The following is a 22,701-nucleotide window of genomic DNA, read 5'->3' as shown; positions in this document are numbered from 1 at the left end:
AATAAGCGATAAAACGAATTTGTTTTAATTAATACTAATTAGATTGAGATGTGATTCGATTAGCATTCTGCACTGTTATTGCATCACCTTATTGCATTCATTGATTTAAGAATGTCGGAGTGAAAATTCTACAAGTGGTCTATAATTCCGTGCGCTTAACCCTCATACATAAAATTTATTAGGTTATCTCGAGCGTCCCAACCTATCAGCGTCGGTTGTTTGCATTAAAAAAACCATTTCGTGAAAGACGTGTAATTTCAATTTTCGCCGTTGAAATGGTGACCTAGATATTCGCATGGACACCGTTAAAATCAAATCGATGAGACCTTGAGATCGCAACGCCAAAAATATCTTTACATAGAATGTAGAATTAATTCACAAATTTGTTATATTTTTTGTAAACACTCTGAGAATCTAAATCCGGCGGTGCCACGGGGAAGGCCGCCACAATTCGAGAAAAGTGTACAATTTAATTAAGCATTGATTAACAGACTCATTGTATGACTAATTAATTTGTCTCTACCGAGGAATTGGTTTAGCGCGTTATTTTTAGATGATTTCGTGAATCATCTTCGTTCGGCCTTGACGAGAGCGAATTTCCGCAGGTTTTTTGATGTCGCGATAATGGAAAACGTCAGTGATAAGAGGTGTCAACACGGAAAACGTTGTAAACAATGCGGTTTTCTGACCGGAAGTCGCTTTTTCGTGGTTCTATGCAAACATTGATTTAATGCCGGCAGATTTCATGGTGCCTGAGGATGTAAAGTGTTAATTACCGGACTAGGAAGAACGTTAAATCCGGGTGATATTACAGATGTAAAAAGCGCACGATCTATGTCGCTGGAAGACATAATGAACATACATCCATAAATCTTTACGACCATATTCGATAAATTAATATTTACTGCATTTATGTGTTAAGTTTATGTTTCTGCGTGACTTTTATTTACCTGTAATAAATTCGACATTTAGCTGTAATGTCATAAAGTGTGTTCATGTAATTGGGAGAATGAAAGAAATGATCGACTTATCGAACAAGTAGGTCGGACATAATGTCAGTGCTAAATCGTAATGAAGAATGGTAAAGAATGAAAAGTTTTCTAATTTGATATTGACCGGAAAAAGGACTTAAATTAGTATCGTGTCAAAGCTTAATTTTTCTGAAATGATGGATGATTTTCAAACGTGGGACGTGAAAGAATGAAGAAGTTTAAATGAGCGTCTAATTGCAGAAATTTGAAATTGAACACATCACAATCGCGTCCAATTGATCCACCAGAAAGCAAACAAATCCGAGCGTAATTGAAAGTAATAATTCTGTTCCACCACACTATCCAAACAAATTGAACGAACCGAAAACACTCCCGAGATTTGAACACACCATTTAATAAGAGAAATATAACAAATCGTTTGGATCTACCTGAGCGAGCCCCCCGAAGCCGTCTGTTCTTTCTAGTTAAACCGCTTATTCTTGTATCGTCCTCGTGCATCTTTCTCCTCGTATAACGTGCGCGTTCATTCACACGCCAGCGTTTTTACGTAGCGCGAGCACGTGGTTATAACGTAATCGAAGCGCCACATCCATCATGATTCGACGAAAGTCATTCGGTGCCCTGCACTTGGCACATATACGGATGATTGTCAGTGCAGGACCGGTCTTGAGTCCACCGTGACACACTTTGCGGGTCAAGGAGTGTGTGCGTGTGTATCGATCGAACTCGCAAACACCAACCACCACACTTGTACATGTTCTCCGTTTTCGGCCGGTCAGCATCAATACCAAGACTCCCCTAACAAATGGCACGACAATCAATAAAGTCGGAATTGGGGGAGATGGAACGAATGGAGGGTATCACCGGTCCAATAAACACGGGGTGGAACGATAAGTGGACGAGATTCTGTCAACTTTCGGGTTTGTTGGGCGCTTGTTATACAGTCTAACGGACGTGAAGTGGACTTGATGTTAAATTGACTGGACGTCGAGGTCTGCTCGGGGAGTATAGGCTTCTAATTGAAGGGGATCACGGAGGAACGTTCCCATTTGCAACCAGGAGAGCATTCTTGAATTGATAGGTCTCACCTCTATAACTACATATTTGCGGTACTTGCAATAGCACCAGGAAGGAATCAACAGATACAATTAGAACAAGACAAAACAGGACTGGGCCGCCCTCTAAAGCCTTGTTTCTGCTATATCAATCATGCAAATTATAAGCACGAGGAAGATGCAGGAAAATGCAATAGTAGGTGTAATGATACCACTGGCAGCAATGCTTGAAGATAGACAGTTATGCCTTCCTGCCGACATGAAGGAAATGAGTATACAATTATAATCCCAAGATCTGGTAACGGTCTATCAACATCTGCACCCATCGGTGCAAATTGCAACGAAACAGTTGGATTTCATCCAGATGACCATCTCATTGTTTGTCTAGTTGTATTTATACATCTAGTTTGACCACTTCGAATCGTCTAGGCTGTTTTTCTTTGTTCCCACACTAAAAAATTGTAATATATCACAACTATTTGTAGCAGTGTTCAATTTGTCGTCTTGCCAGTGGTGTGCTTACAGTATTAATAAGAGTCACCTGTCGACGCGGTTGTTCGACTCCTATTAATAAATCATTATCGTGTTATTTGTTTGTTTTACCACTTGTGTCTAAAATGTTAAGTATACAACACCAATTGGTAAAGGATCAGTACCTCAAAGGCCATGGGCGAAAAAATAGATCCTTGGATAGTACGCAGATCGAAGCATTAAATTATGCAACGCGGTATATGGGGGCATGTAAAATTCTCTTGTTGGTCTACTTTGCCCAAGACACTTGCTCAGCATTGTTCAGGTTTTAATTTTGCACGTGTCAGTGTGTTAAATGTTGACAAACACGCGTTCATCCATCAAGAGTGTTGTAAGCACTTAATGTCAACACTACAATCAATAGACACAGTTTGGGTAGCTTTGTCCATAAGTGGAAGTATCTCGTCTTGACCTTATTGAAGAGATATGAATCATCGCTAGCGATTTTCGAGAATTTGATCCAGACATGTTGTATAACAAAAAGGGCAAAAAAGTCCAGCGACGAAACATATTCAGCAGAAATCCGACCACACCGCTGCCGTCAATCAATAACCGGGCATCGCGCAAGGGTGTCTCGCACCCCATACACACCCCTTCGACCGCACAGCCCCGCCACGGTACATTCCGTTCTCTTCTGCATCCTTCTTGTGTGCTTGGCTGATAGTTATCGACCACGTGTTCTTTCGATGTTCGATTGACCACGAGGAAAAAACGCGACCTCAACGGTACCACAGCTCCACAAAGGCGCTTTTGTTCGGATTGTATTCACTTTCACTATCACCGGTAGCTGTTTTACAATGCGGTAATAAAATTATCGCAATCTCGCTAATCGTTTTATTGCCGTCGTTAAGAGGAACAATGACAGCTTTTCGACACTAACGAATTCTAAATGTTGCTTGTTTGACTAGAGAAGAATTAAAAGAGGGTGGGTTAAGTCACAAGGGACGGATACGGTTCGATTGTCGATCATCGGGTTACATAATAGACAGTGACGGGTCGATTTGATGAATGAATGGAGCGTACGGGTTTTGTGGTTCTTCTTGTTTCCGCACGGGGCAAATTCAATCCACAAAACGAGTCGAAATTTTAAAAAACTCCAGTTTTTTGACATCGAAACATAGTTTCGCGGATCCCATTAAAAAGCTTTTAAGATGACATGTGTGTGAAAGCGTAGTGGTTTTACTATCCTTAGCTTAATTTATTACCATTGCCTGCACGCTGTAAATCACACTTAGATATAAAGTTATTAAATTAAGCACCTCGGTTGTATAAAATTAGAAAGATAAACAGTTTTATAATGTTGTCTTTTGCATAACACTGATTTAGGGGGCGAACATTGCATACTATACTTTTTGTTTCAATTGCTTTGATAAAAAATTGGACCTCTCATCAAAGAAACGCGAAATGTTGGGCCAATATGTGCATAATTTTGTATACGATTACAACTTTCCTCGTCAATTTTATGGGACGGAAACAAAATTCTGACCTACTTTTTGTTGACCCAACCAAAGCCGTTTGGAAAACCGAAAATTATCGATAGATTTGCTTATCTGATAACGTGCCAACTTATCGCTTCGGATCAATGAAATTTCGGCGCACGGCAGTGTTTATTTGCCCAAAGCCATAAGAAGTCTAAATATGTATGTAACAGATCTCCCTGCAAAGATACAGAGGAATTACACCTGCTTAAAGAGATTAAAAGATTATATACGGCACCCGTTAATCCCATACCTGGTACGCTTGATTTCTCGTGGTGTTGGTTATTTTCTGCCTATTTATTTCTTGTAAACCATTTACACAGAATTACCAGTGGCCTTTTACGATGACAGCATGCATGTTTGTACAATTTAACTGAACGTTACTTAACTGTTGTTTTGTTTTCATGTTACCTGTAAAATTGCGTTCTTTGTGTCATTACAGTGTTTCTTTGGATAATAATAATATCGGTGTTTTAGAGAGGCCGAAAAGGCAAGTTTTTAGAACTGACGGTGTTTCAACTTGCCTGAAAATGCGAGATTTTCTAAATGGACGTTGTTTGCATACAAATGTTCGCAAAAGCAACAACTTGCCATAAACCGTCTCTGTGCAAGACCTATAGATTACAAATAATTATGAAACGGGTTCCCTGAAAGAAAACGCCTTGTATTTATTGATCATTCCAGGCGTTTAATCAAAATTATCGGCTGTTGATACGCTAATCATTCTTTGTCCTTGCCTCTTTTAGTTGATATGTCACGTGATCTACATTATTTATTAATAATGAAAATGACAGTCATAATAAAGACCAGTGTGACATTAGTCGTTATCTAGAGACTTGGCAAATAGCAAACACATGGAGTTGCTTATTTTGGCAATTATCTGTCCACGTAACATGTTGTACATCAATCGAATTAATTCTCAGGGTTGATCATATGACGTGTGGCAACACTGCTTTGACGTTGAGAATATGGCAGGAGATCGAGCCAACAGCAACAGGTTGGTCGATTCGATCCTGCTGTAAGCAGCGATGGACGTTTTGGCGGCTTGCCTCTCCCCTTTTGGTGGTTAACAATCCGCTTATCAGATTCTTCTCATCTTCTCGATTTTTCGGCAGAATTAGAAATTGTCGATACAAAACGCGACGTTTCCTGTCGTCGATTTTTTTCATTTGAAACAAGGTGATGAAGACAATAGCAGTAGCTTTCTTCGTTGCCCAGTTAACTGTGATTACTTCCGGAAGTCGATGACCTATTCATACTTATGAACGTTTCAATCGGGAGCTCAGGCGCAGATTCCTCCTCTTTGGAGACGTGATTGATAACTGGAATTTTTACCCCATTTTCCCCACTGTCTTGTTTCTAGAACATTCTGTGTATTGACATGTCTTTTCGTTTCAGACGGAGCTCTCGGGCATCAAATGGCGTAAGCTAGTGTACTGCGAGCTGGGTGGTGGTGGTGCCGCTCCCGGCCACTGCGGAGGGAACGGCGAGCCCCTCGACGACCCGGTGCTCCGCAGCTACGCCAAATGTCTCGCCGCCGACATCCTGTGCGTGTGGCGGCGTGTTTCAACGCCTCGCACCACCGACATGTTCGAACCGGGGCCGCTACCACCGCCACCTCTCAGTTTGTCGACATCGAAGGAACTCTGGATTTTCTGGTATGGAGAGGAACCAGATCTTGGCGTTCTTATCGCGCCGGAACTCAACACTCCCGGTAAGAGACTGCGGTTATAAATAGAAGGGTGGATACGAGCATATGGGGTGCACGAGACGCTGCTGATTTTCTTAGCATTATGAAGGATTAAATTGTTATGTTGGCCCAAGGGAACTGCATTATGTCAGTTGGATGATGGATAATGCTAGTAATAAATACCCGTTGAGCGTAATCAAAGAGTTAACGAGTCGAATTAACTACCGTGAGATTAGTTGTAATAGAAAAACGAACTTACCAATTTTTCGCTCAAGTTCTTAAGTAATTATTTCTTATTGACCACATTAGCCTTCGATAGCAAACGGACGTAAATTTGGAGTACTTTAATTAGCATATTGAGTGTTTTATTGATTCCTCATTGTACTCGTAGAACAATTGACTTTTTCCCGGCTGTTGCAATTCAAATATGCTGCAAAGTCGAGTGTATTAACAGCGTTTATCTACCTGCAAATATCTGCTCGGTCGCCCTAATCTAATATACCTGTTTCGTGTTTTAATCCTTTTGTTAAACAAGTTTTGACTCAAGTAGCAGATGTAAAACGATTGTTGCCCACCTTTCCGGTTTCTCTGACAGATTCTTTGTCGGTTTCTTCACATAACCATAGAGCTGAAAGTTGAGCAGTCCTGCAACAAGTACGAACAACGGCATACAACGATAGTTCAAGGACACGACTTGTCGCCCGACCGCGACTTACCTGAAAAATCCCCGTCGAACGAAAAGAGTTTGTTTTTTTCGATCCGGCATTCCGGAATACGATTATGAGTAGGTGGCGCCGGTGTTCCTGTGTCGTGTACATTCCCGTAGAGAGGAGTCGGGACGCCGGGATGGCAACTCGACGCCCGTTTCAACACACGGGATAGGCAAACCGACGCTGCGAGGAGGCGGACGTCGCGCTCGCTTTCCCTCCCCATGATCAATACACGCGCGGCCGTCGACCAAATCGGGTGCAGATGGTGGATGTGCATGCGGGAAAGAAGAGAGGCAGGGACGCGGTCAACTGCGGGAAAGAGCGGAGAAAAATTGACACGATTCGATTGCTTTTTTTTTGTTATTTGTACTTTTCAAGTTTGGATTTTGTCGGGGTCTTTGCCTAGCGGAGGCGACGTCGTGGTTGGCATGACGACCGATGCCTGATGCTTCGCTTTTCAACGCGGAGATCTTATCGATAAGAGAGCAGCACGCCACAGTGGCGTAACTTGCACAATGGTGATTGTAGTGAAAAAGCGGAGGGTTGTCAAAGCTCCCGTGTCCAGATAAATTTCCGAAAGGACATTAAACTTTCATTTGCCTCCTGTTGCATTAAAGCAGAAAGCACGCCCCTCTGCAGTTGGCTTCTGTCAAAGTTTACTATCGGCAGTAATTTTCTCGACATAACTTCGTACATACTTTATTAGCAAACTCTGTGCTTCGCATCGATTTGCACCGGAGCTTCATGGTTTAACACCAGTTACCGGAAAACGCCTTTATTGACAGGGAAAAAGTCGCCTTCTTTCAAAGGGATTTTAATAAAAATTAACAGATATCCAGCCGATGTCAATGACTGAATTTTTTTAACTGATTTCAATCCGACCGAGCGATCAAGGCAACAGTACTGTTAATTGAAACCTACGTGTTTTCAGTCGCTTTCTATTTGTTCCAACAAATTATCTTGGAGTCGGAATTCCGATTGAGTTCCAAGTGGGTTTTGAAATGGCAGTAGTCTAGTTATTATAAACGTTATTACAACGTTTGCTTCGTTGGTGGAGTTAATAAAACAGTTTCTGTTCTATGTATCCACGACACGAGAGAATTCCGTAATGTGTGTAATAAATATGTCACGGATTAATAAAAATACTGTCGATTTTATTAGCAAACCACAAACAAGCTATTAAATCATAAAAAGCGAATTATGCGCGACTCAGCTTGATACCAAGAGTCAATTTCTGCTCTTTGTAGAAGCGAAAACGAACGTCAAAATTTTGTGGACCAGGTAATAACGTAATTTATTGGTTTCCACATTCACGGCAGTTTTAAAGTAGTTTAATCGTTTTATGGTGTTGTAAACAGACAGTTATTTAGATCGTAAAAGTTCGGATTTTTTGGATGCTGGAAATATGTACACAAAACGGGTCATCCCGCTCCAAGATAACTGTCAAATGCAATTGCACATTATTGACAGTGAAATTGCGGTTTTATCGGCTCGAGTTAAGAAAAACGGATTACGTAAAACTTTACTTTATGATGCGATTTACGGCTGGGTGTGAGAAATTGAGTTATCGCAAAGGTGGAATGAAGGTTTAATTTTTTATTACCGAAAGACGAGATTACAATTTTTTTTTGTTTTGATGTTTCTATCCCTACATCGGTGATTTTATAAACTACCGTATCAACAGAAAACAATAAACACATCGTAAATATTAAACGCCCGTGGACATAAAGACAATAACGTGGATAAGAATATACATATCGAAAATGAGGCACTTACGAACACAATGGTATGGCAATTTAGCTAAATGGTAGGAAACACTAATCTGTAATTGGATAAATTGGACTTCTCAGGGGAAATCTGATATCGGTTGGTAGTTCTGCTTTCAAAGTTAACTGCCTTTCGGTCTCTAATTCAATTTCGGTTTTCACCATCGTCCGTCCTCAAAAGTCGAAAATTCGATGGTCCAAAACATTTTGAGACTCAATCGATGAAAAATTTTCAATTTTTCGTTTTTCGATCGCCTCTCGTAAACTACTTGTTCGATCGATCTTAGATTTGGCCAGTCGATAGATCTGGAGCTGCTCTTTCGATCGATGTTTAACTCAAAGGTACTAAACGTCGTTTTTGCCCTAAAACAGAGTCTTGAAAATGACCCTAAAATCACCCTCTGAAAATTTAATTCGGTCGATACATCGGTTATTTGTTAAGAAAATTTGAACTGGATGGGCTGATTTAACACAGAATTTCGCACTGAATCTAAAAATATCTTTATTTTTCTCGTTCGTCAACAAATAACTGAGTTAGAGGTGTTTGAAATTCAGTTGTCGCCAGAGGGCCAAAATTTTGGAGGTTCGAAAACGATTTTTCCCGATATCTCCGGAATTAAGGCAAATATAAAGAAACCGTTTTCGAAATCGTTTTTATCGCGATTTTTTAGCTTAGAATCGGGTCTAACATAATCCCGAATTCGAATGTATTATTTCATTCCTATCTCATTCTTTAGAGTATTCGCAGTATTCGAATTAATTTAATTCTCTTGATCAGAGTCCTCTGGTATCAAAACTTCCAAGGCTTCTTCAGCAAAGTTATCAATAAAATGCTTGTTTTATCTCTTTAGTTGGAAAGAATGAATCGGAATTTAGTTATGTTATGAATTTTGAGTTGTATTGTAATAAGAATCCTGACATGGTGATGGAATTCCAAGATGGAGAACTCAACACATTGCATATAAATTCCTCGTTTCATCGTTGATAACGAAGAAACCGTCTGTTTACCCACTCCGTATTGATAATTCCCTCAAACTTCGCCGCCGACCTGACTGCGCAACATTCCATCCTTCCAGAAGAAGTGGTTGACGTAATAACAGTTCGCCAGCACAACGTGCAGCTCGCGCCACGTTTCTTTGCTATACCTCCGGCCTCGTTTCGCGCGCGTTTCCCCTTTCTCCTCATGACGTCACTTGACGTCATACCGACGTCACGGTGTGCTCCTCCTCCATGTTTAACGCGCACGCTTTAATCCACCTCTACGCCAGAAGAACGCGGCATCTGTCCCGAAAGAAGAGAGAAAAGGTCAATGAATTACCGGTCTGTTAACTAGCGGCAACGCTGTAAAAACTCTAACGACCCCTCGGCGCTTTTCGAGGGTAGTTAGACGTACGGCGACTTTCAAGGACACAGATGAAGAATATTCTTGTTGGAGGCGAGGAAATTCCCGCTAGCGTGGTGGAAATTAATTATGTTTCCGCGTTTGGCGGAGCGTGAATTTCGGATAAAGCGCGACTGGAGGCGGCGGGTTCGGTTTTTGAATTCTCCGGGACTAATGAGGTTCTACTGTAGATTCGATATAGTTAATTGATCCGTCACGAGCAATTGGTACACGGTGGATTAACCAATTAAACTGCCTGGGTTAATGGGGTCTTTATCCACTTGTGTTATTACAAATCTATGTAAAGAACTTTAATCTATTGTTGTTATTATTATCCTTCATTAAATAAGGAAGTGTGTATAAATATCGCTTTGTTTTACTGATACAATATAGGGAAGTCCTTGGAAGTGGCTCTGAATTCCCTTCCCAACAAATCCGAATTTCCTTGAACGCTGCACTTAATCTTCTCGCTGATAACACGATAAGCCCCAAGAATCCTGTTTGTAGATGCTATCATTTAATAAGTTCAGCCGAACATGAATCGATTGCACCTAATATTCTTATCAATGATTGATACATCATGATAATGATGTAGTTATTACCGTCTCCAAGTGGGTCGAGCAACATGTGTATCTTTATCAGATTCGGAACGAAAGTGAGATCCAGAATCACAACACCGCGTTCTTTATGAATCAAACTCTTCGCATTCCCGACGTGGAGGAGGCGTCCTAAATAGCGTGCACCACGTTCTCGCCGGTTCGATGAACCTGTGGAGACTATGTGCATCGCCGCTACCTGGCCCGCGGTGGTCGCCTTCGTTTAAAGTCTCCGAAAAAAATGTCGAATCGTGCGCGCAACTGCTCTACCTCAACGATGGGCTTCGCAAAGAATCCTCTGGAAAGTGTCGATTTGTAATCATAGCGGTGGAAAATCGATAACCTCGTTATCGGTCATGTTGGAGGGTAAGGTCGTATCAAGAGCGCGGAACTACAGGTGGCGTGCTGTGCGGGCTGTTGTCAAAAATAGGTTGGTGGCAGACAATGGTATTGTTTCGGTTTGAGGACACTTGCGGTTGATAGGTGGAATGTTGTTGATATTTCAAATATGGATGATAAATAATACGAATGTGACGCGGAGAGCGGTGACCATGTTTGGAGTTGCCGCCCATGTTTCTTGGTGTAGAACATGAGAGATTGCGGCTTTGGATGATTATAGATTTGTTCCATATTTGCCTGAAGAATTGACATTTAGATATGGAGGCAAGAAGGCCTTCGATCTTGAAGAAATTTCCTTCATGCATTTCTTTTTTAATTTTTCCAGGTTTTCGTATCTTCTTCATTCTTCAGGTTTTTTCAGATTTGTAAAAATTGTAAAAAAATTTTAGGAACTTGAGATTACTTATATCCCTGGGATTCTTCAACATTTTTTTTTGGTCTTTTGGATTTTCAAGTTTCTTCTTTTTTCTACCAAGTTCTTGAATTTTTGGATTTCCTCTTAAGATTTCAGGTTTCTCGTCTAATTCCGACCGATTTCTCATGTTTCCATTCATTGGGTTTTTGTTTTCCTAATTTCTAGTTGTTTTTAAATTTATTGGATACTTCTATAGATTTTTTAGGTCTTGAAAATAGTTATTTATATTCGAGCAATTTTTCAACTCTCAGGCGAAGCGGCATTTGCTAGAGAGACTAGTTTTGGTGTTTTTTGTGATACTCAATTATTTTCTGTGACTATTTGACTGATTTTGTGATGACTCGAATGTTTTTTATAACATTTACGATTTTGTAGTCATTTTTTTGTTGCCATTTAAGATTTTTTCCTGACAATTCTTCTGTTTTTGTGATCATTCGGTTGTTTAACAGTTACAGTTATGGTGATTTCTGTCTGTTTGTTTTTTTTTGCCACTGCTTTAGTGACCATTTCATTGTTTTTTTTGTGCTTATTTGATTGCTTTTCGTTACTATTTAGTTGTTTTTGTGGTCATCTGACTTTTTTGTGTCTCAATAGTCGATTTTTATAGCAATTCTTTCGTTTTTATGGCTATTTTATGGTCTTTGTATGGCTTTTATTTTATTCTATACAAGTGTTTTTAAGTCGATTTTAATTTCAATACAGTTGAACTTCGAAGTTTCGAATTCGCTTGAGGGTTAATAAGGAAACGTTTTTTAAAAATACTTCAGCCATACCAGGAAACTCTTTGACACGCATTTTATTGGCGGAATCCGAAACGATAACAGAAAACTTTTCGCCACGTTTTTTTTTTAATCGGTGATCCGGATAATCGAGGTTTTACTTTATTTTGGGGCATAACACTGCGCAACAGTATTTTTTTTCCAAAGATGTAAATGGGGTTTCTGGATATACAGGGCGTTCTGGTGGTTACGGAACGGTAATCGGTTTTTCAAGATCGGCTCTAGTATTAAAAAAAAATGGCTACTTTAATGTCAAATTTCGGGCTAAACCAGCTGTAAAAAATACTGTAATTTCGAAGTTTTTTTTGAAAAAGACTCAAATTAATTCAAAATCGATGTTATTCTACAATGCCATTCAATTTTAGAGCAACATCGCTGAGAAGATTGCAGGGACAATCGTCAAAAACGCAAGAATTGATGTAAAGAAACATGCAAAATTTTATGATCGATGAAAATCTTAAATTGATTAAATTAGAAAGTCTGACTTTTGATTTTCCTTTTCTTGTTGTTTAGAAAAACAATTGAAAATCAAAAAAACTAGAGCTGATATGATAAATCTGCCTGTGGATTCTTACATAATACGGTCTAAGTTACGGAGAACTGTTAAGACTTCTTCGGGAAAAACAGAAAAATTAAATTTTATTGGACTGTGGTAAAGGTTGCTTTCGTCCCCGAGCGGCCAGTGTAATCCTACTTTTTTTGCCGCACTGCTATAACCTTTCCGCACTGATAGCGCAAAATTAATGTTTCACTTGCAACGCGTGCATCTATTTACATAAACACACTTTTCAAGTAAAAAAAGATAAATATGTACTTCATTAAGTTACGTAGCCTCATTAAAGACTTCATAACTGCAGCAAACTGACGTCTTGGAGAAGCATAAATTACCACCTTGTATGATTTAATATTTGGAATTTTACGTGCGCGAGAATGAGTAACGCGGAAAATAAATATTTGCCAGTATCAGATTTAAGTGTTTGGAAAAACTGGATATCCTCTTCAACTATACAGCTTCCGTACGCGATTCTTTTCTTCAATGGGAATCCCGCAACTTCTTTAAAGTGGAGAGAAGTCTATACAACTCGGCGACTTTCCCTAGACACTTCTTCCGTCTTTTGTAATTACACCAAGTGTTTACGTTGTTCATTGTAGTAAAAACTTGCGTCTTATGTAAGTAGTGTGTACTATTACATCCACTTATAGAAATAATTGATATGTTTATCTACGACTGAAAGTGTTATTTATAATTCATAAAACTCTATCATGCATTGTTTTTGCTTAAATTGTGGATACGGAGATCTGACTTGCAAATCGAAAACGTGACAACAGCATCAGAAGTAAACAAATTTCTTGAGTTTATATTTGAATTGTTTAGTAGGTTTTTAAAGAAGCGGAAAAACTTCCTGTTTATCGTGATCGAATTAGATCTTTGCGCACGGAAATTTTCATCATTATTGTAAAATATGCGTGTGGAATCTCATTTGCTCCGTAAAACACAAGAAGTAAGTAGAACGCGAGGTAATTCACGCTAATGACCCAAACTAGATCAAATAAATGTAATTGATAAGTTCGACGCGTTCAACAGGTGATCCGTTTTTGCTCATAAGTGAAGTTAACGACCAAACTTCGTGCTCAACTGAAAGAAGTAAAAATTCCGATCGGATCGTCTTCATTTTCCCTTTCTTCAGCGCCAACAAATTAATTCAGAACGAGCACCTGGTAAATATTTGCCTAAATACTCGTCGTAAAACACCCGGTAAATACTCTTCTCGCCACCGTTAAAAACCGAAACAAACACAATCGCGGAAATTTTACGGTAGTGAACATCCGCCGTGCTCACACACAAGATTATATCCGCGCCACGTGCCAGAAAATGAGTGAAAATTGAACTTGTGACGCAATGGAAGAAAAGCTACGCATCCCCACGCAAGTAACCCTCGCTTGCTCTTCATCGATTGCTGCGGGGTGTCGGGCGCGTGGGCAGCACTAACGGGCACATGTGCACCGCATCAACGAGCCGAGCCCACGTGTACCCAACGATTTTGCACCGTTGCCGATGCTGCGTTTGATGGGGGACAGGGGCGTAGCGCGTGGGGGCGCAAGGGGCGCTGGCGGGTATTTATAACTTTTGCGTCAATTAGCTGACATTGGAAATGAGGGGAAACTACAATTTTGTTGAACTTCACTTCGATTTACAGTAAAACCTCGATTATCCGGGTACGGATTATCCGTACTGCGCAACAGTACTTTTTTCCAAAGATGTAAAAGAGGTTTCTGGATATGCAGGGCGTCCTGATTACGAAACAGTTATGGGTTTTTCAAGATCAGCTCTAGTTTTCGAAAAAATAGCTACTTTAATGGCAAATTTCAGGCTAAACCAGCTGTAAAAAAATTCTGTATTTCAGAAGTTTTTTTTTTTAAAAAGTCCTCAAATTCATTTCAAATCGATGTTACTTTACAAACAATGCTATTACATGTTAGAGCAACATCGCTTAGAAGACTGCAGTGACAATCGTCTAAAGAAACATATAAAATTTTATGATTTAAGACTAAACACCGGAGAGAAATCGATGAAAATCGTAAATTCAAACTTAAATTGATTGAATTGGACGTCTGACTTTTGATTTTCCTTTTCTTGCAATCACTTCTTTAAAATTTGGAAAAACAATTGGAAATCATAAAAACTAGAGCGCACATGATAAATCTGGACTGATTTTTACACAATAAGGTCTAAATTATGAAGAATCGTTGAGAATTTTTCGGAAAAATAAAGTTCCATTCTGATGGACTGTGTTATCCGTGCCTCGATTATCTGTGTATTACAAAAAAACACACAAATCGAAGACCAACTACTTTGTATTTTTGCTTCCAGTGTTAGAAAACTTAAAATTTAGAATTTCACGAGTAACAGTAGGCGTACTTTAATGAGATTTAAGTCAGTGTAGAGAGCAAAAATAAAATTATCAGTTAACTTTTTTTTTTGGATAGTAGTATTTGCAAACATTTACAAAAATGCTTGAATCAAATTTTTTTGCAATGAAAATCTTTATAATTAAGGAAACTCTCAACTTAAGTGTTAGAAAAAAATGTTGATACCAAAAAATGGAATAAATAAAAGTATGTACCAGATTTTTTTTACTTGAAAATAGTTACTTATTCAATATGTCTGATAAGAGTTGATTGTTTCAATTTTTTTCAATATTAAAAATTATAATTGTCAAGATGTTAATAATTTTTTTTAAGGTTTTTATACATTTTGAATTAAAAAAACGTTCCAACTAGTTCTGCTGCCTTAAAACGTATGTTTATTTAGCAAGCCCGGATAATCGAGGTTGTACTGTACTGATATACAGGTGGTCCAGAACGCTCGCTTCCTCAAAATGTGAAATTCTCCATCAGAATCTGAGATTTTTGGGTCTTTCTATGCAGATTCTGTCTTGCAATGTGCTTGACAGTTGAAAAATGCGCGCACCTCCCCCAAATATGGCACAATTCGCGAATATTTAATAGCTTCTCGGGATTGATTATTGATCGGCGAATAGTTCACGACGTTATCAACCGTGAAACTGGTCATAAACGATAAAGTGGCTATTTGAACTTGTTTAGGATTTTATAGTTTCACAAATTATGTTTTACGATTTATTGTGCGAACTTTATGTTGTCACAGACGCAACCACTCAGTTTTGCTTATTGAATTCCTACCGCGCGCTGTGGAGACCACAGATTTGCGATTAAACGGTTTATGCTTAATTACTTGGCGTTATAATTACATTGTTTTGATAACATTTCAATTTCTGTTTCAATCGTTCAGATTAACTGCATTTCTGTTCATTTGAGATGCTCGATTAGCAAAGTAATTAATATTGTTACGTTTGCACAAGTTAAATCGTTCGTAACATTTTATCAGCTCCATGTGTCACTTCCTCTGGTACCTTTACGAACGCATGCCTGCCATACCATCGCCCATATTGGTCTAATGACTCCAGTGATCGGACGACTTCCATCTCTGGTATAAGAAGAGCGTTGGAAAATGGCAAATCCTCCTTTTCTCAGCTGCAGGTGCTAAATAAAGGCAACACAATGCTCAAAGCTCTGTGAATTGGTTCCGTCATGAACGAACAACGCGTTGCAAGGCGACCTACTGATCCACAATGCGCACAGTGAAATGTTGAAGGTCGTTGAGTTGATATTGCATCGAGTGGATAAATTTCGAGAGCTTCAGGAATGCAGGAGATGCCCTTTTGTTTAACTCCATGTGGTGCGACAACACCCAACAACCTGTGCGCTTTGTGCGGCCTCGTTTATTTGGACGGTACATAGGAGCGGAACCAGTGGCGTACTTGTGCATCATCGGCAATAAAATAGACGAATGCGCCATGACCTCGAGGAAAGTCATCAAAAGTCGACTATATTATCTCCGAGATTGGCGTCTTTCTCTTGTACCTTGTGGGAAATGCAGCCATTAAAACTAAGAAGACTTGCAATGTGTAAAATTTATACGAAGACTTTAATGATGATGGCTGAAACGTAAGGGTCATAAAACACACACGGGATAATGATTTGCATCTCCAGAGTTCAAGACGGCTAATTCCTGCGAAACAACAAATATGACCGATTGTTTTATCCGGTACTGTACACTTGTTCTACAGTTATCGTCAATTTTCTTTGCTTTGATGGGCGATAAAATTTTAATAGTCTTCAGAATCATTGTAAACTTGTTGGTCAGTTATGCGGCATTTGTTGCCACCTACAACTCCACACATTGGAGGTTTTCGGGAGTGACTTCTCTGGTTTTCCGGTCTCTGCAAACCGTCCAGTAATTGGACACTGGAGACTCTTTAGTTATCCAAATACAGACGAACTTCCATAACTCGAAACCTAAAGGAAAACCACAATTGGTTCGAGTTAAAGAAAAAAAAAATAGAGTAATAGAAGTTCGAGTTGTGGAAGTTCGACTATAGTTTGGTTATTTAAAACGAATTGGAAACGCGCTCCGTGGAATTAAACTTGATTCATTCATTTCGTTTCCTTGCATGCCGCCAGGTACATCGCGATAATAAAAATAACTTGCACGTTTTCCCCGTCTCCCATCCATCTCTCCGCCCATGACCTTGATCATCGTGATTTATGAATGAGAAGAGATGTCAATTTTTTGGTACGAGGCGTGGGCACCGTCTCCGTTAATCCAACACGACTTTGAGCTCCGTCAGGTGGAGAAGGCCTCGTACTCGGTTCGATTCGGATTGTTTTGTAAACAGGCGCGCGCGTGTGTCTCCTTGGCTCCGTTTAACTTTTCCTCCCGAATGTACTTTATTAGTGGTACGCACGCAAGAGGAATCGCGATAGAAGGACGACTCACACCATGGAATTCCGCGCGTTATTGTCCGAGCCTAGACCGTTTTTTTTTTCTTCATATCGCTCTGATATTGGAAATGCATGCTTGTGATGCAAACAGAATGGAATCGATGTCGATGACGCCGCCCATGGCTGGGATGCGGCGGCAAACCCGTTTCGAATTGGCCAAGGCGAACCGGCAACGTGACGTTTATTTCTGGACCGTATCACAATACTTGCCCGATTACTCGTCTCTAACGCCATGGGCGTGCGATCGACAGCCGCACCAAGAGGTGCCAGGAGGGAATTTGGATGGTACCCACAAACGAACCAAATCAAACTTTGGTATTAGACCAAGTCATGAGCTTCATAATGGCCTGAATTCCTCACGCACATTCCTCCTGCATAAATCACGACCTCTCGTAAACCCGTGAAGAATGTGCACCCCGAAATAAACCTTATGCAACGCGCCAGTATCCACTCTCAAACCACCACCAGACCTTCAATTTCTAACACTTTTTCTGTTTCAGAATGCGAGCAGGGATCGTGGGAGAGCGGTCTTTCCTACGAATGCCGGTCTTTGTTGTTCAAAGCCTTGCACAACCTAATCGAGCGATGTTTACTCTCTCGGGACTTCGTCAGGTTGGGAAAATGGTTTGTCCAACCGTACGAAGGGCCAAAGAAGGACTACACCATGACACACCTATCGTTTTCTTTGGCTTTCTTCGTTCATGGAGAGAGTTCGGTTTGTGCAAGCGTCGACGTGCGACAACATCCGCCAGTCCGGAGGCTCACCAGGCTGCATCTACAACAAGCCCAATCCTCAACCTCAGGCTTAAAAGGTAACACGTCAAGAAAAAGTGTCAAGCCTAATTTAACCCGGCTTGACCTATGTTAATGTTTAAAGAGACGGCCTTGAGGTGCAAGGTTTTGGAAGGGAAGTACAGTTCTGGGATAGCGGTTTCGATTTGATTAAAAATCACAGTAGAAAAAGAGTTGAATTGTTGATTAAATGCATCGATTGGCACCAAAATAGTCACCGGTGGTGAATAGTTCAGCCGACTAATGTCTTTTCGATGTTGGATAAATTTTCAATTTCCATCAAAGTTAGTAGATCAGTGACACTTCTGGTAAACAGAAGGGAAAGCCGATCAGAATTACCAGATTTTTAGCTTGCGAAAAAGAAACCTACTTAGCCACTCGTTGGATAAATGCTTCAATCAGAGCGAAAACCACAGGAGGCGGTTTTAAGCTCATTTTAGATCAACGACACATTGGAAATTATGTTTTTCCGAGCTAATGTTACATAAAAAGGTGAATTTTAAGTTGAAAAAACATAAACACGAAAGTGGAGAGGTTACTTGACGTTTTTCTGGCATCATTACAACATTTAATGACGTTTTTACTACACTCAGCTGTTCTTGAGCTGTTTTGCCAAATTATAAGAAATTTAGAGATGTCGTTTAATTGGACTGTTTGTTTGGCAATTGTTAATTTATTGGTTGTATTACTGCTCGGTTTTCGTGAATTTGTCTTAAAACATAATTTTTAGTGGTGCGCCGGCGCAAGCCAACTTGAAATCCGCGGAAACTCATTGCGTTATTACGTTTGTTGTTAACCTACTTTTTATTTCATTACAAATAATTTTGGTTTCGAATAACATCCCACGTTTCCGAGAGAAAGACCGAAGTGGAAAAACTGGTCTGTTTTATCTTGTAATTAATGGTATCATTTTCCTACACTACTCGGGCATGTGAAGAATACAAGCAATCTAATCCAACGCTTGGCTAAGGAATTTTCGCACCGAATTTGATACTTATTTACAAAACAAACAGTACATTTCCATTACGCTACTACACTTCCTACATATTTAATTGGTTCTAATTTAAGCCTCCACCCCCATCCGTACCGTTGCAAACAACTAACTTTTTTTCTTGTTTCAGTAATTCTGGCTCCCTACGGTCTCGCCGGTACGTTGACCGGTCAAACTTTCAAGTCCCCGGACTTAACAACAAAGTTCCTCGAGGACTGGCGTCAGTTTTACCCTCTCGATACGAGCAACAGCTTGACAGACAGCAGTGTGGTGGAAGTTATCGTCGGAGGTGTTAAAATGAAGTATCCGTCATGCTATGTCCTCGTCACCGACCTCGACGATAACGACAACTCGACGGTGTTGAGCGGATCCGGAGTGAATCCGGCGACCGGAGTCGTGAAGAACGGAACGAGTAAGTTATTCTTGACGTCAGCTTGCTAAAATCAGCCGCAGTTTGCGGTTTTCAATGGTTTTTTCTTAGCCTTGTGCCACGGCGAATTGTAAACAGGCGCTAAAATCGATTTTTTTTATACTGTATACGTTGTTTTGTATTACATAAACAGGTGCTTTTACTCAGAATATTAAAAAACGCCCTGTGTCTTATTCTGTGAAATAATTGTAGTTATTTACAGGTGTCCGCACTAATTATTGACTTGTGACAGGTTACATGCTCGCTGACATGATAATATAATAGCATTTTCAAAGTTTGTTTTAGTTTATTAAACATGCAGTTAATTAATAGAAGGCCTGTTTAGAAGGCCGTTCCGTGTTACTGCGAATATGTTGTGCAGGTATTAATTAATTTTTAAACAAAAAATCGTGCAGCTTTCTCTTAGTGCAGCGGCGAAGTCAGAGCTTATGAAATTAAGATGACAAATACGATATTGGAGCCTGTCGGTCTCGATCTTGTGTGGCTTTAATAGACCCTTATAACCTGTCAATCACTTCCTTTGCCATTCTAGCTTAAGGTCAATTTGTATTATTAATTTGCCAGGCTTATAGAACTCGAATAGCTCTACCGAAAAAGGGCAATACTCTCTGGTAGTAAATTAAATTATAGGCGTATTACCTAACTGTTGAAGTAGTGACCGCTATTATCTAATTGACGTTGATACGAACTAATGCGTCTGTTTTGCACAACGAGAAAAGTCGTTTCCAAACTTTTCACTCGCAGCAAATGCAGAAATTCTGTTGTGAGACTAAATTAAACGCCATTTACGCATGCATCCAGCGTGACAGTATAATTAAATCCTTGCGTTTGACAGCGTGCACAATTGATCCCTCGCACCTCGTCGAAACTGATAATGGATTTGTCTTTTTTTTGTAGGTTCGCCGGTTTTGATCCAGACGCCGCCGCCGTCGCCCGTTCAAATCAACAGCAGGGTTCCTCAACCGGGACCGTATTCGGTATCCGTCGAGCATTCTTTATCCATGTCAAAAGACGAAACTGCCGCTACCGTACTGCCGGAAAGAGCGTGGCAGGAGTGCATCCATGGAGGGCCTCCGGGATGCACCCAGCCGACTTCCAATACCCCTCACGAATTCACCGGACAATGGGATTTCGTGGATCCAATCAAACGCGCCAATTGTACCTGTTCTAAGTGAGTTAGAGGCGAAAGTTGAGCGAATTTGTGCATGTTTTCTTTTGGCGCGAAATTTGATTTAGTGGGTTTGGTTGTGTATGTACTTTTGAATTTGTGTAATGCATGTAAGACAACGTAGAAGAGAGCGAACGAAGAAAAGGGTAAACTTTTGGTAGTTTTTAGTTGTAATTAGTGTATGTTAAGAGTTGTTGTTAGTGCACGATGCGACATTGCAGGTGTAGAAAGTACGTGGGCAGCATGACGAGCAATAAGTGGAGCACCGGTAGCAACACGAAGACAACCAACTCGCCTAGGCCTTCGAAGGCAGTACGGGGACGTGTACCTTTCCACAGGCGCTCCCCCGTACCTGCAGAGTCCGACAGGTTGGTCACTCGCTTCATGGGTGACGGGCTTACACTGCCGGTGTCATTTTTATTTTTTATTTTGATGGCGAGTTTTTGTACCCAGGACGCAGATCAGATGTTTTCTTTGCTAAATTCTCGCTTCGTTTGCATTGTGTGTCCGTTTCTTATCCGCTTATTTTAGTCTCAATGTACGCAGAGATCGATCTAAGCGAACGTGTGTCTGAGCGCAATGTTTAAATGTCAAGCAACTAGAAGATACCATGAAATGACAGGTATCAAGACATACGTTCACATAGTCGATCATTAAAAATATACATTTCCTCAATTCGTAATTTGCCTGATCTGCCGAGACGGCTGCACAGTGGCCTTGGGTTGAACAAAAACACACTCAACTTACCTTAACCCCTCACTCTACTAATTCAACCCTCAGACAATATAATTTAACTCCATCATTCAAATTCATAGGCTGCTCCCACAGGGTAATAATTTTTAGTCTAGGTCCATTAATCTTCACCGGCATGAATCATTCATTGGATTGATCGGGGGGCTCGTGTGCTGATCGAGTTTCGTTTTGCAGATGCTCCGGCTCCTACACGCCTCAAGGTGGGCCCCCGTCGTACCCGAGGACGCAAGAGTCTGTGGCGATACCATCGGAAGGTAGTCCTCCGTCGGTGGCGCCTTCTCCGCTACCGAATCCGCATTCTCAGCCGGCGTCGGTGCCGCCCGGAGATCAAACCATGCCCATGCTCTCGCCCCATCCGCCCACCATGCTTCCGTCACCTGCTGAAAAGACACACACTCCCGATCAACCACCGAAAAGCGTCGAAAGTACAGCCAATAGTCCAAATAGTTGTCCAGTCGATTCGAAGAATGAACAACAAACTAACGTTGCGAGTGTGCCGGCGTTGAAGAGGCCTGTTTTGAGCATTCGGGAGTACGAGAGCTCTCTGGGGGACGAAGAACAAACGCTGGAGATGTTGTACGATTACACCACGCTGGAGGCTTGGTAAGATGGGAGATTTTCTGGTTGTTTCGGTGGTAATTTTGTTGTTTTAGGCTCAACCATCCGGTGAAGAGGTTTAAACCGGACGGAAAAGAAAACAAGAGGATAGGGAAAGTTGATATTTATTCGATGTACAACCACAACGGCGTGACGTTGAACAACAACGATCTAACGAACAATATCAATAACAAAAACCAATTTATTAAACAGGAGATTAAACAAGAAGTGACTGAAAACGAAGCAACGACGCCTATGATGCCGCTGCATGGGATTAAAAGGCCTGGAGACCCATATGAGTTCGACGAGGAAGGTGCCGGCTCTGCCATCGACGGCTTTAAAAGAGGCCAGGCTGTGGTCAAAGAGGAAGTTAAAGATACCAAGAAAGTTAGTACCGGAAATCTGTTTACATGTGAAGGGTTGCAACCGTCTTATAAAGATTTGGATCAAATTTTTGATAACTCGGATGACACCAGTAGCGACGAAGCGGTGAGTTTCTTACAAATCTTGTAAACATTGTCTGATTTCGTTGTTTCAGATGCAAGTACAAACTCCTCCGGGATCGACGACGATCAACCATCATGAAGACAACAAACGGTTATCTGGTCATGGGACGGGACCCAACATGGGCATTCTGAGGCCTGAAGAACTTAGTAAGATGTTTCCAACACCTCCCAGTTTAGAACATAATCCAATAGCATCACCTTGTGGCCAACCAGACGTACTACTGCCGGATTACACGGATCTCGCTATAGTCAGGACCAAACAGGAAATCTACCCCAACATGGGAAGCCCCCAGGAGGAGCACATCGGT

At 40.7% G+C, this 22,701-nt stretch overlaps 1 protein-coding gene across 1 annotated transcript in view; it reads left to right on the top strand.

The window, feature by feature from the left end:
- The window catches only part of skd (mediator complex subunit skuld), a 31,204-nt gene that overhangs the window by 3,836 nt on the left and 4,667 nt on the right, over positions 1–22,701 (top strand). The window contains exons 2-9 of the mRNA XM_088041030.1: positions 5,455–5,770; positions 17,657–17,968; positions 19,070–19,351; positions 20,267–20,540; positions 20,759–20,905; positions 21,465–21,893; positions 21,944–22,376; positions 22,426–22,699. Coding sequence (XP_087897156.1) covers positions 5,455–5,770; positions 17,657–17,968; positions 19,070–19,351; positions 20,267–20,540; positions 20,759–20,905; positions 21,465–21,893; positions 21,944–22,376; positions 22,426–22,699 — 2,467 coding nt within the window. The remainder of the gene's footprint in view (positions 1–5,454; positions 5,771–17,656; positions 17,969–19,069; positions 19,352–20,266; positions 20,541–20,758; positions 20,906–21,464; positions 21,894–21,943; positions 22,377–22,425; positions 22,700–22,701) is intronic.

The sequence above is a fragment of the Gnatocerus cornutus genome, chromosome 7 (assembly GCF_029298725.1).
Source record: "Gnatocerus cornutus isolate USDA-ARS CGAHR chromosome 7, icGnaCorn1.1, whole genome shotgun sequence".
Taxonomy (NCBI): Eukaryota; Metazoa; Arthropoda; class Insecta; order Coleoptera; family Tenebrionidae; genus Gnatocerus; species Gnatocerus cornutus.
Note: the sequence above shows the minus strand (reverse complement) of the source record. Positions and strands in the feature narration are given on the sequence as shown.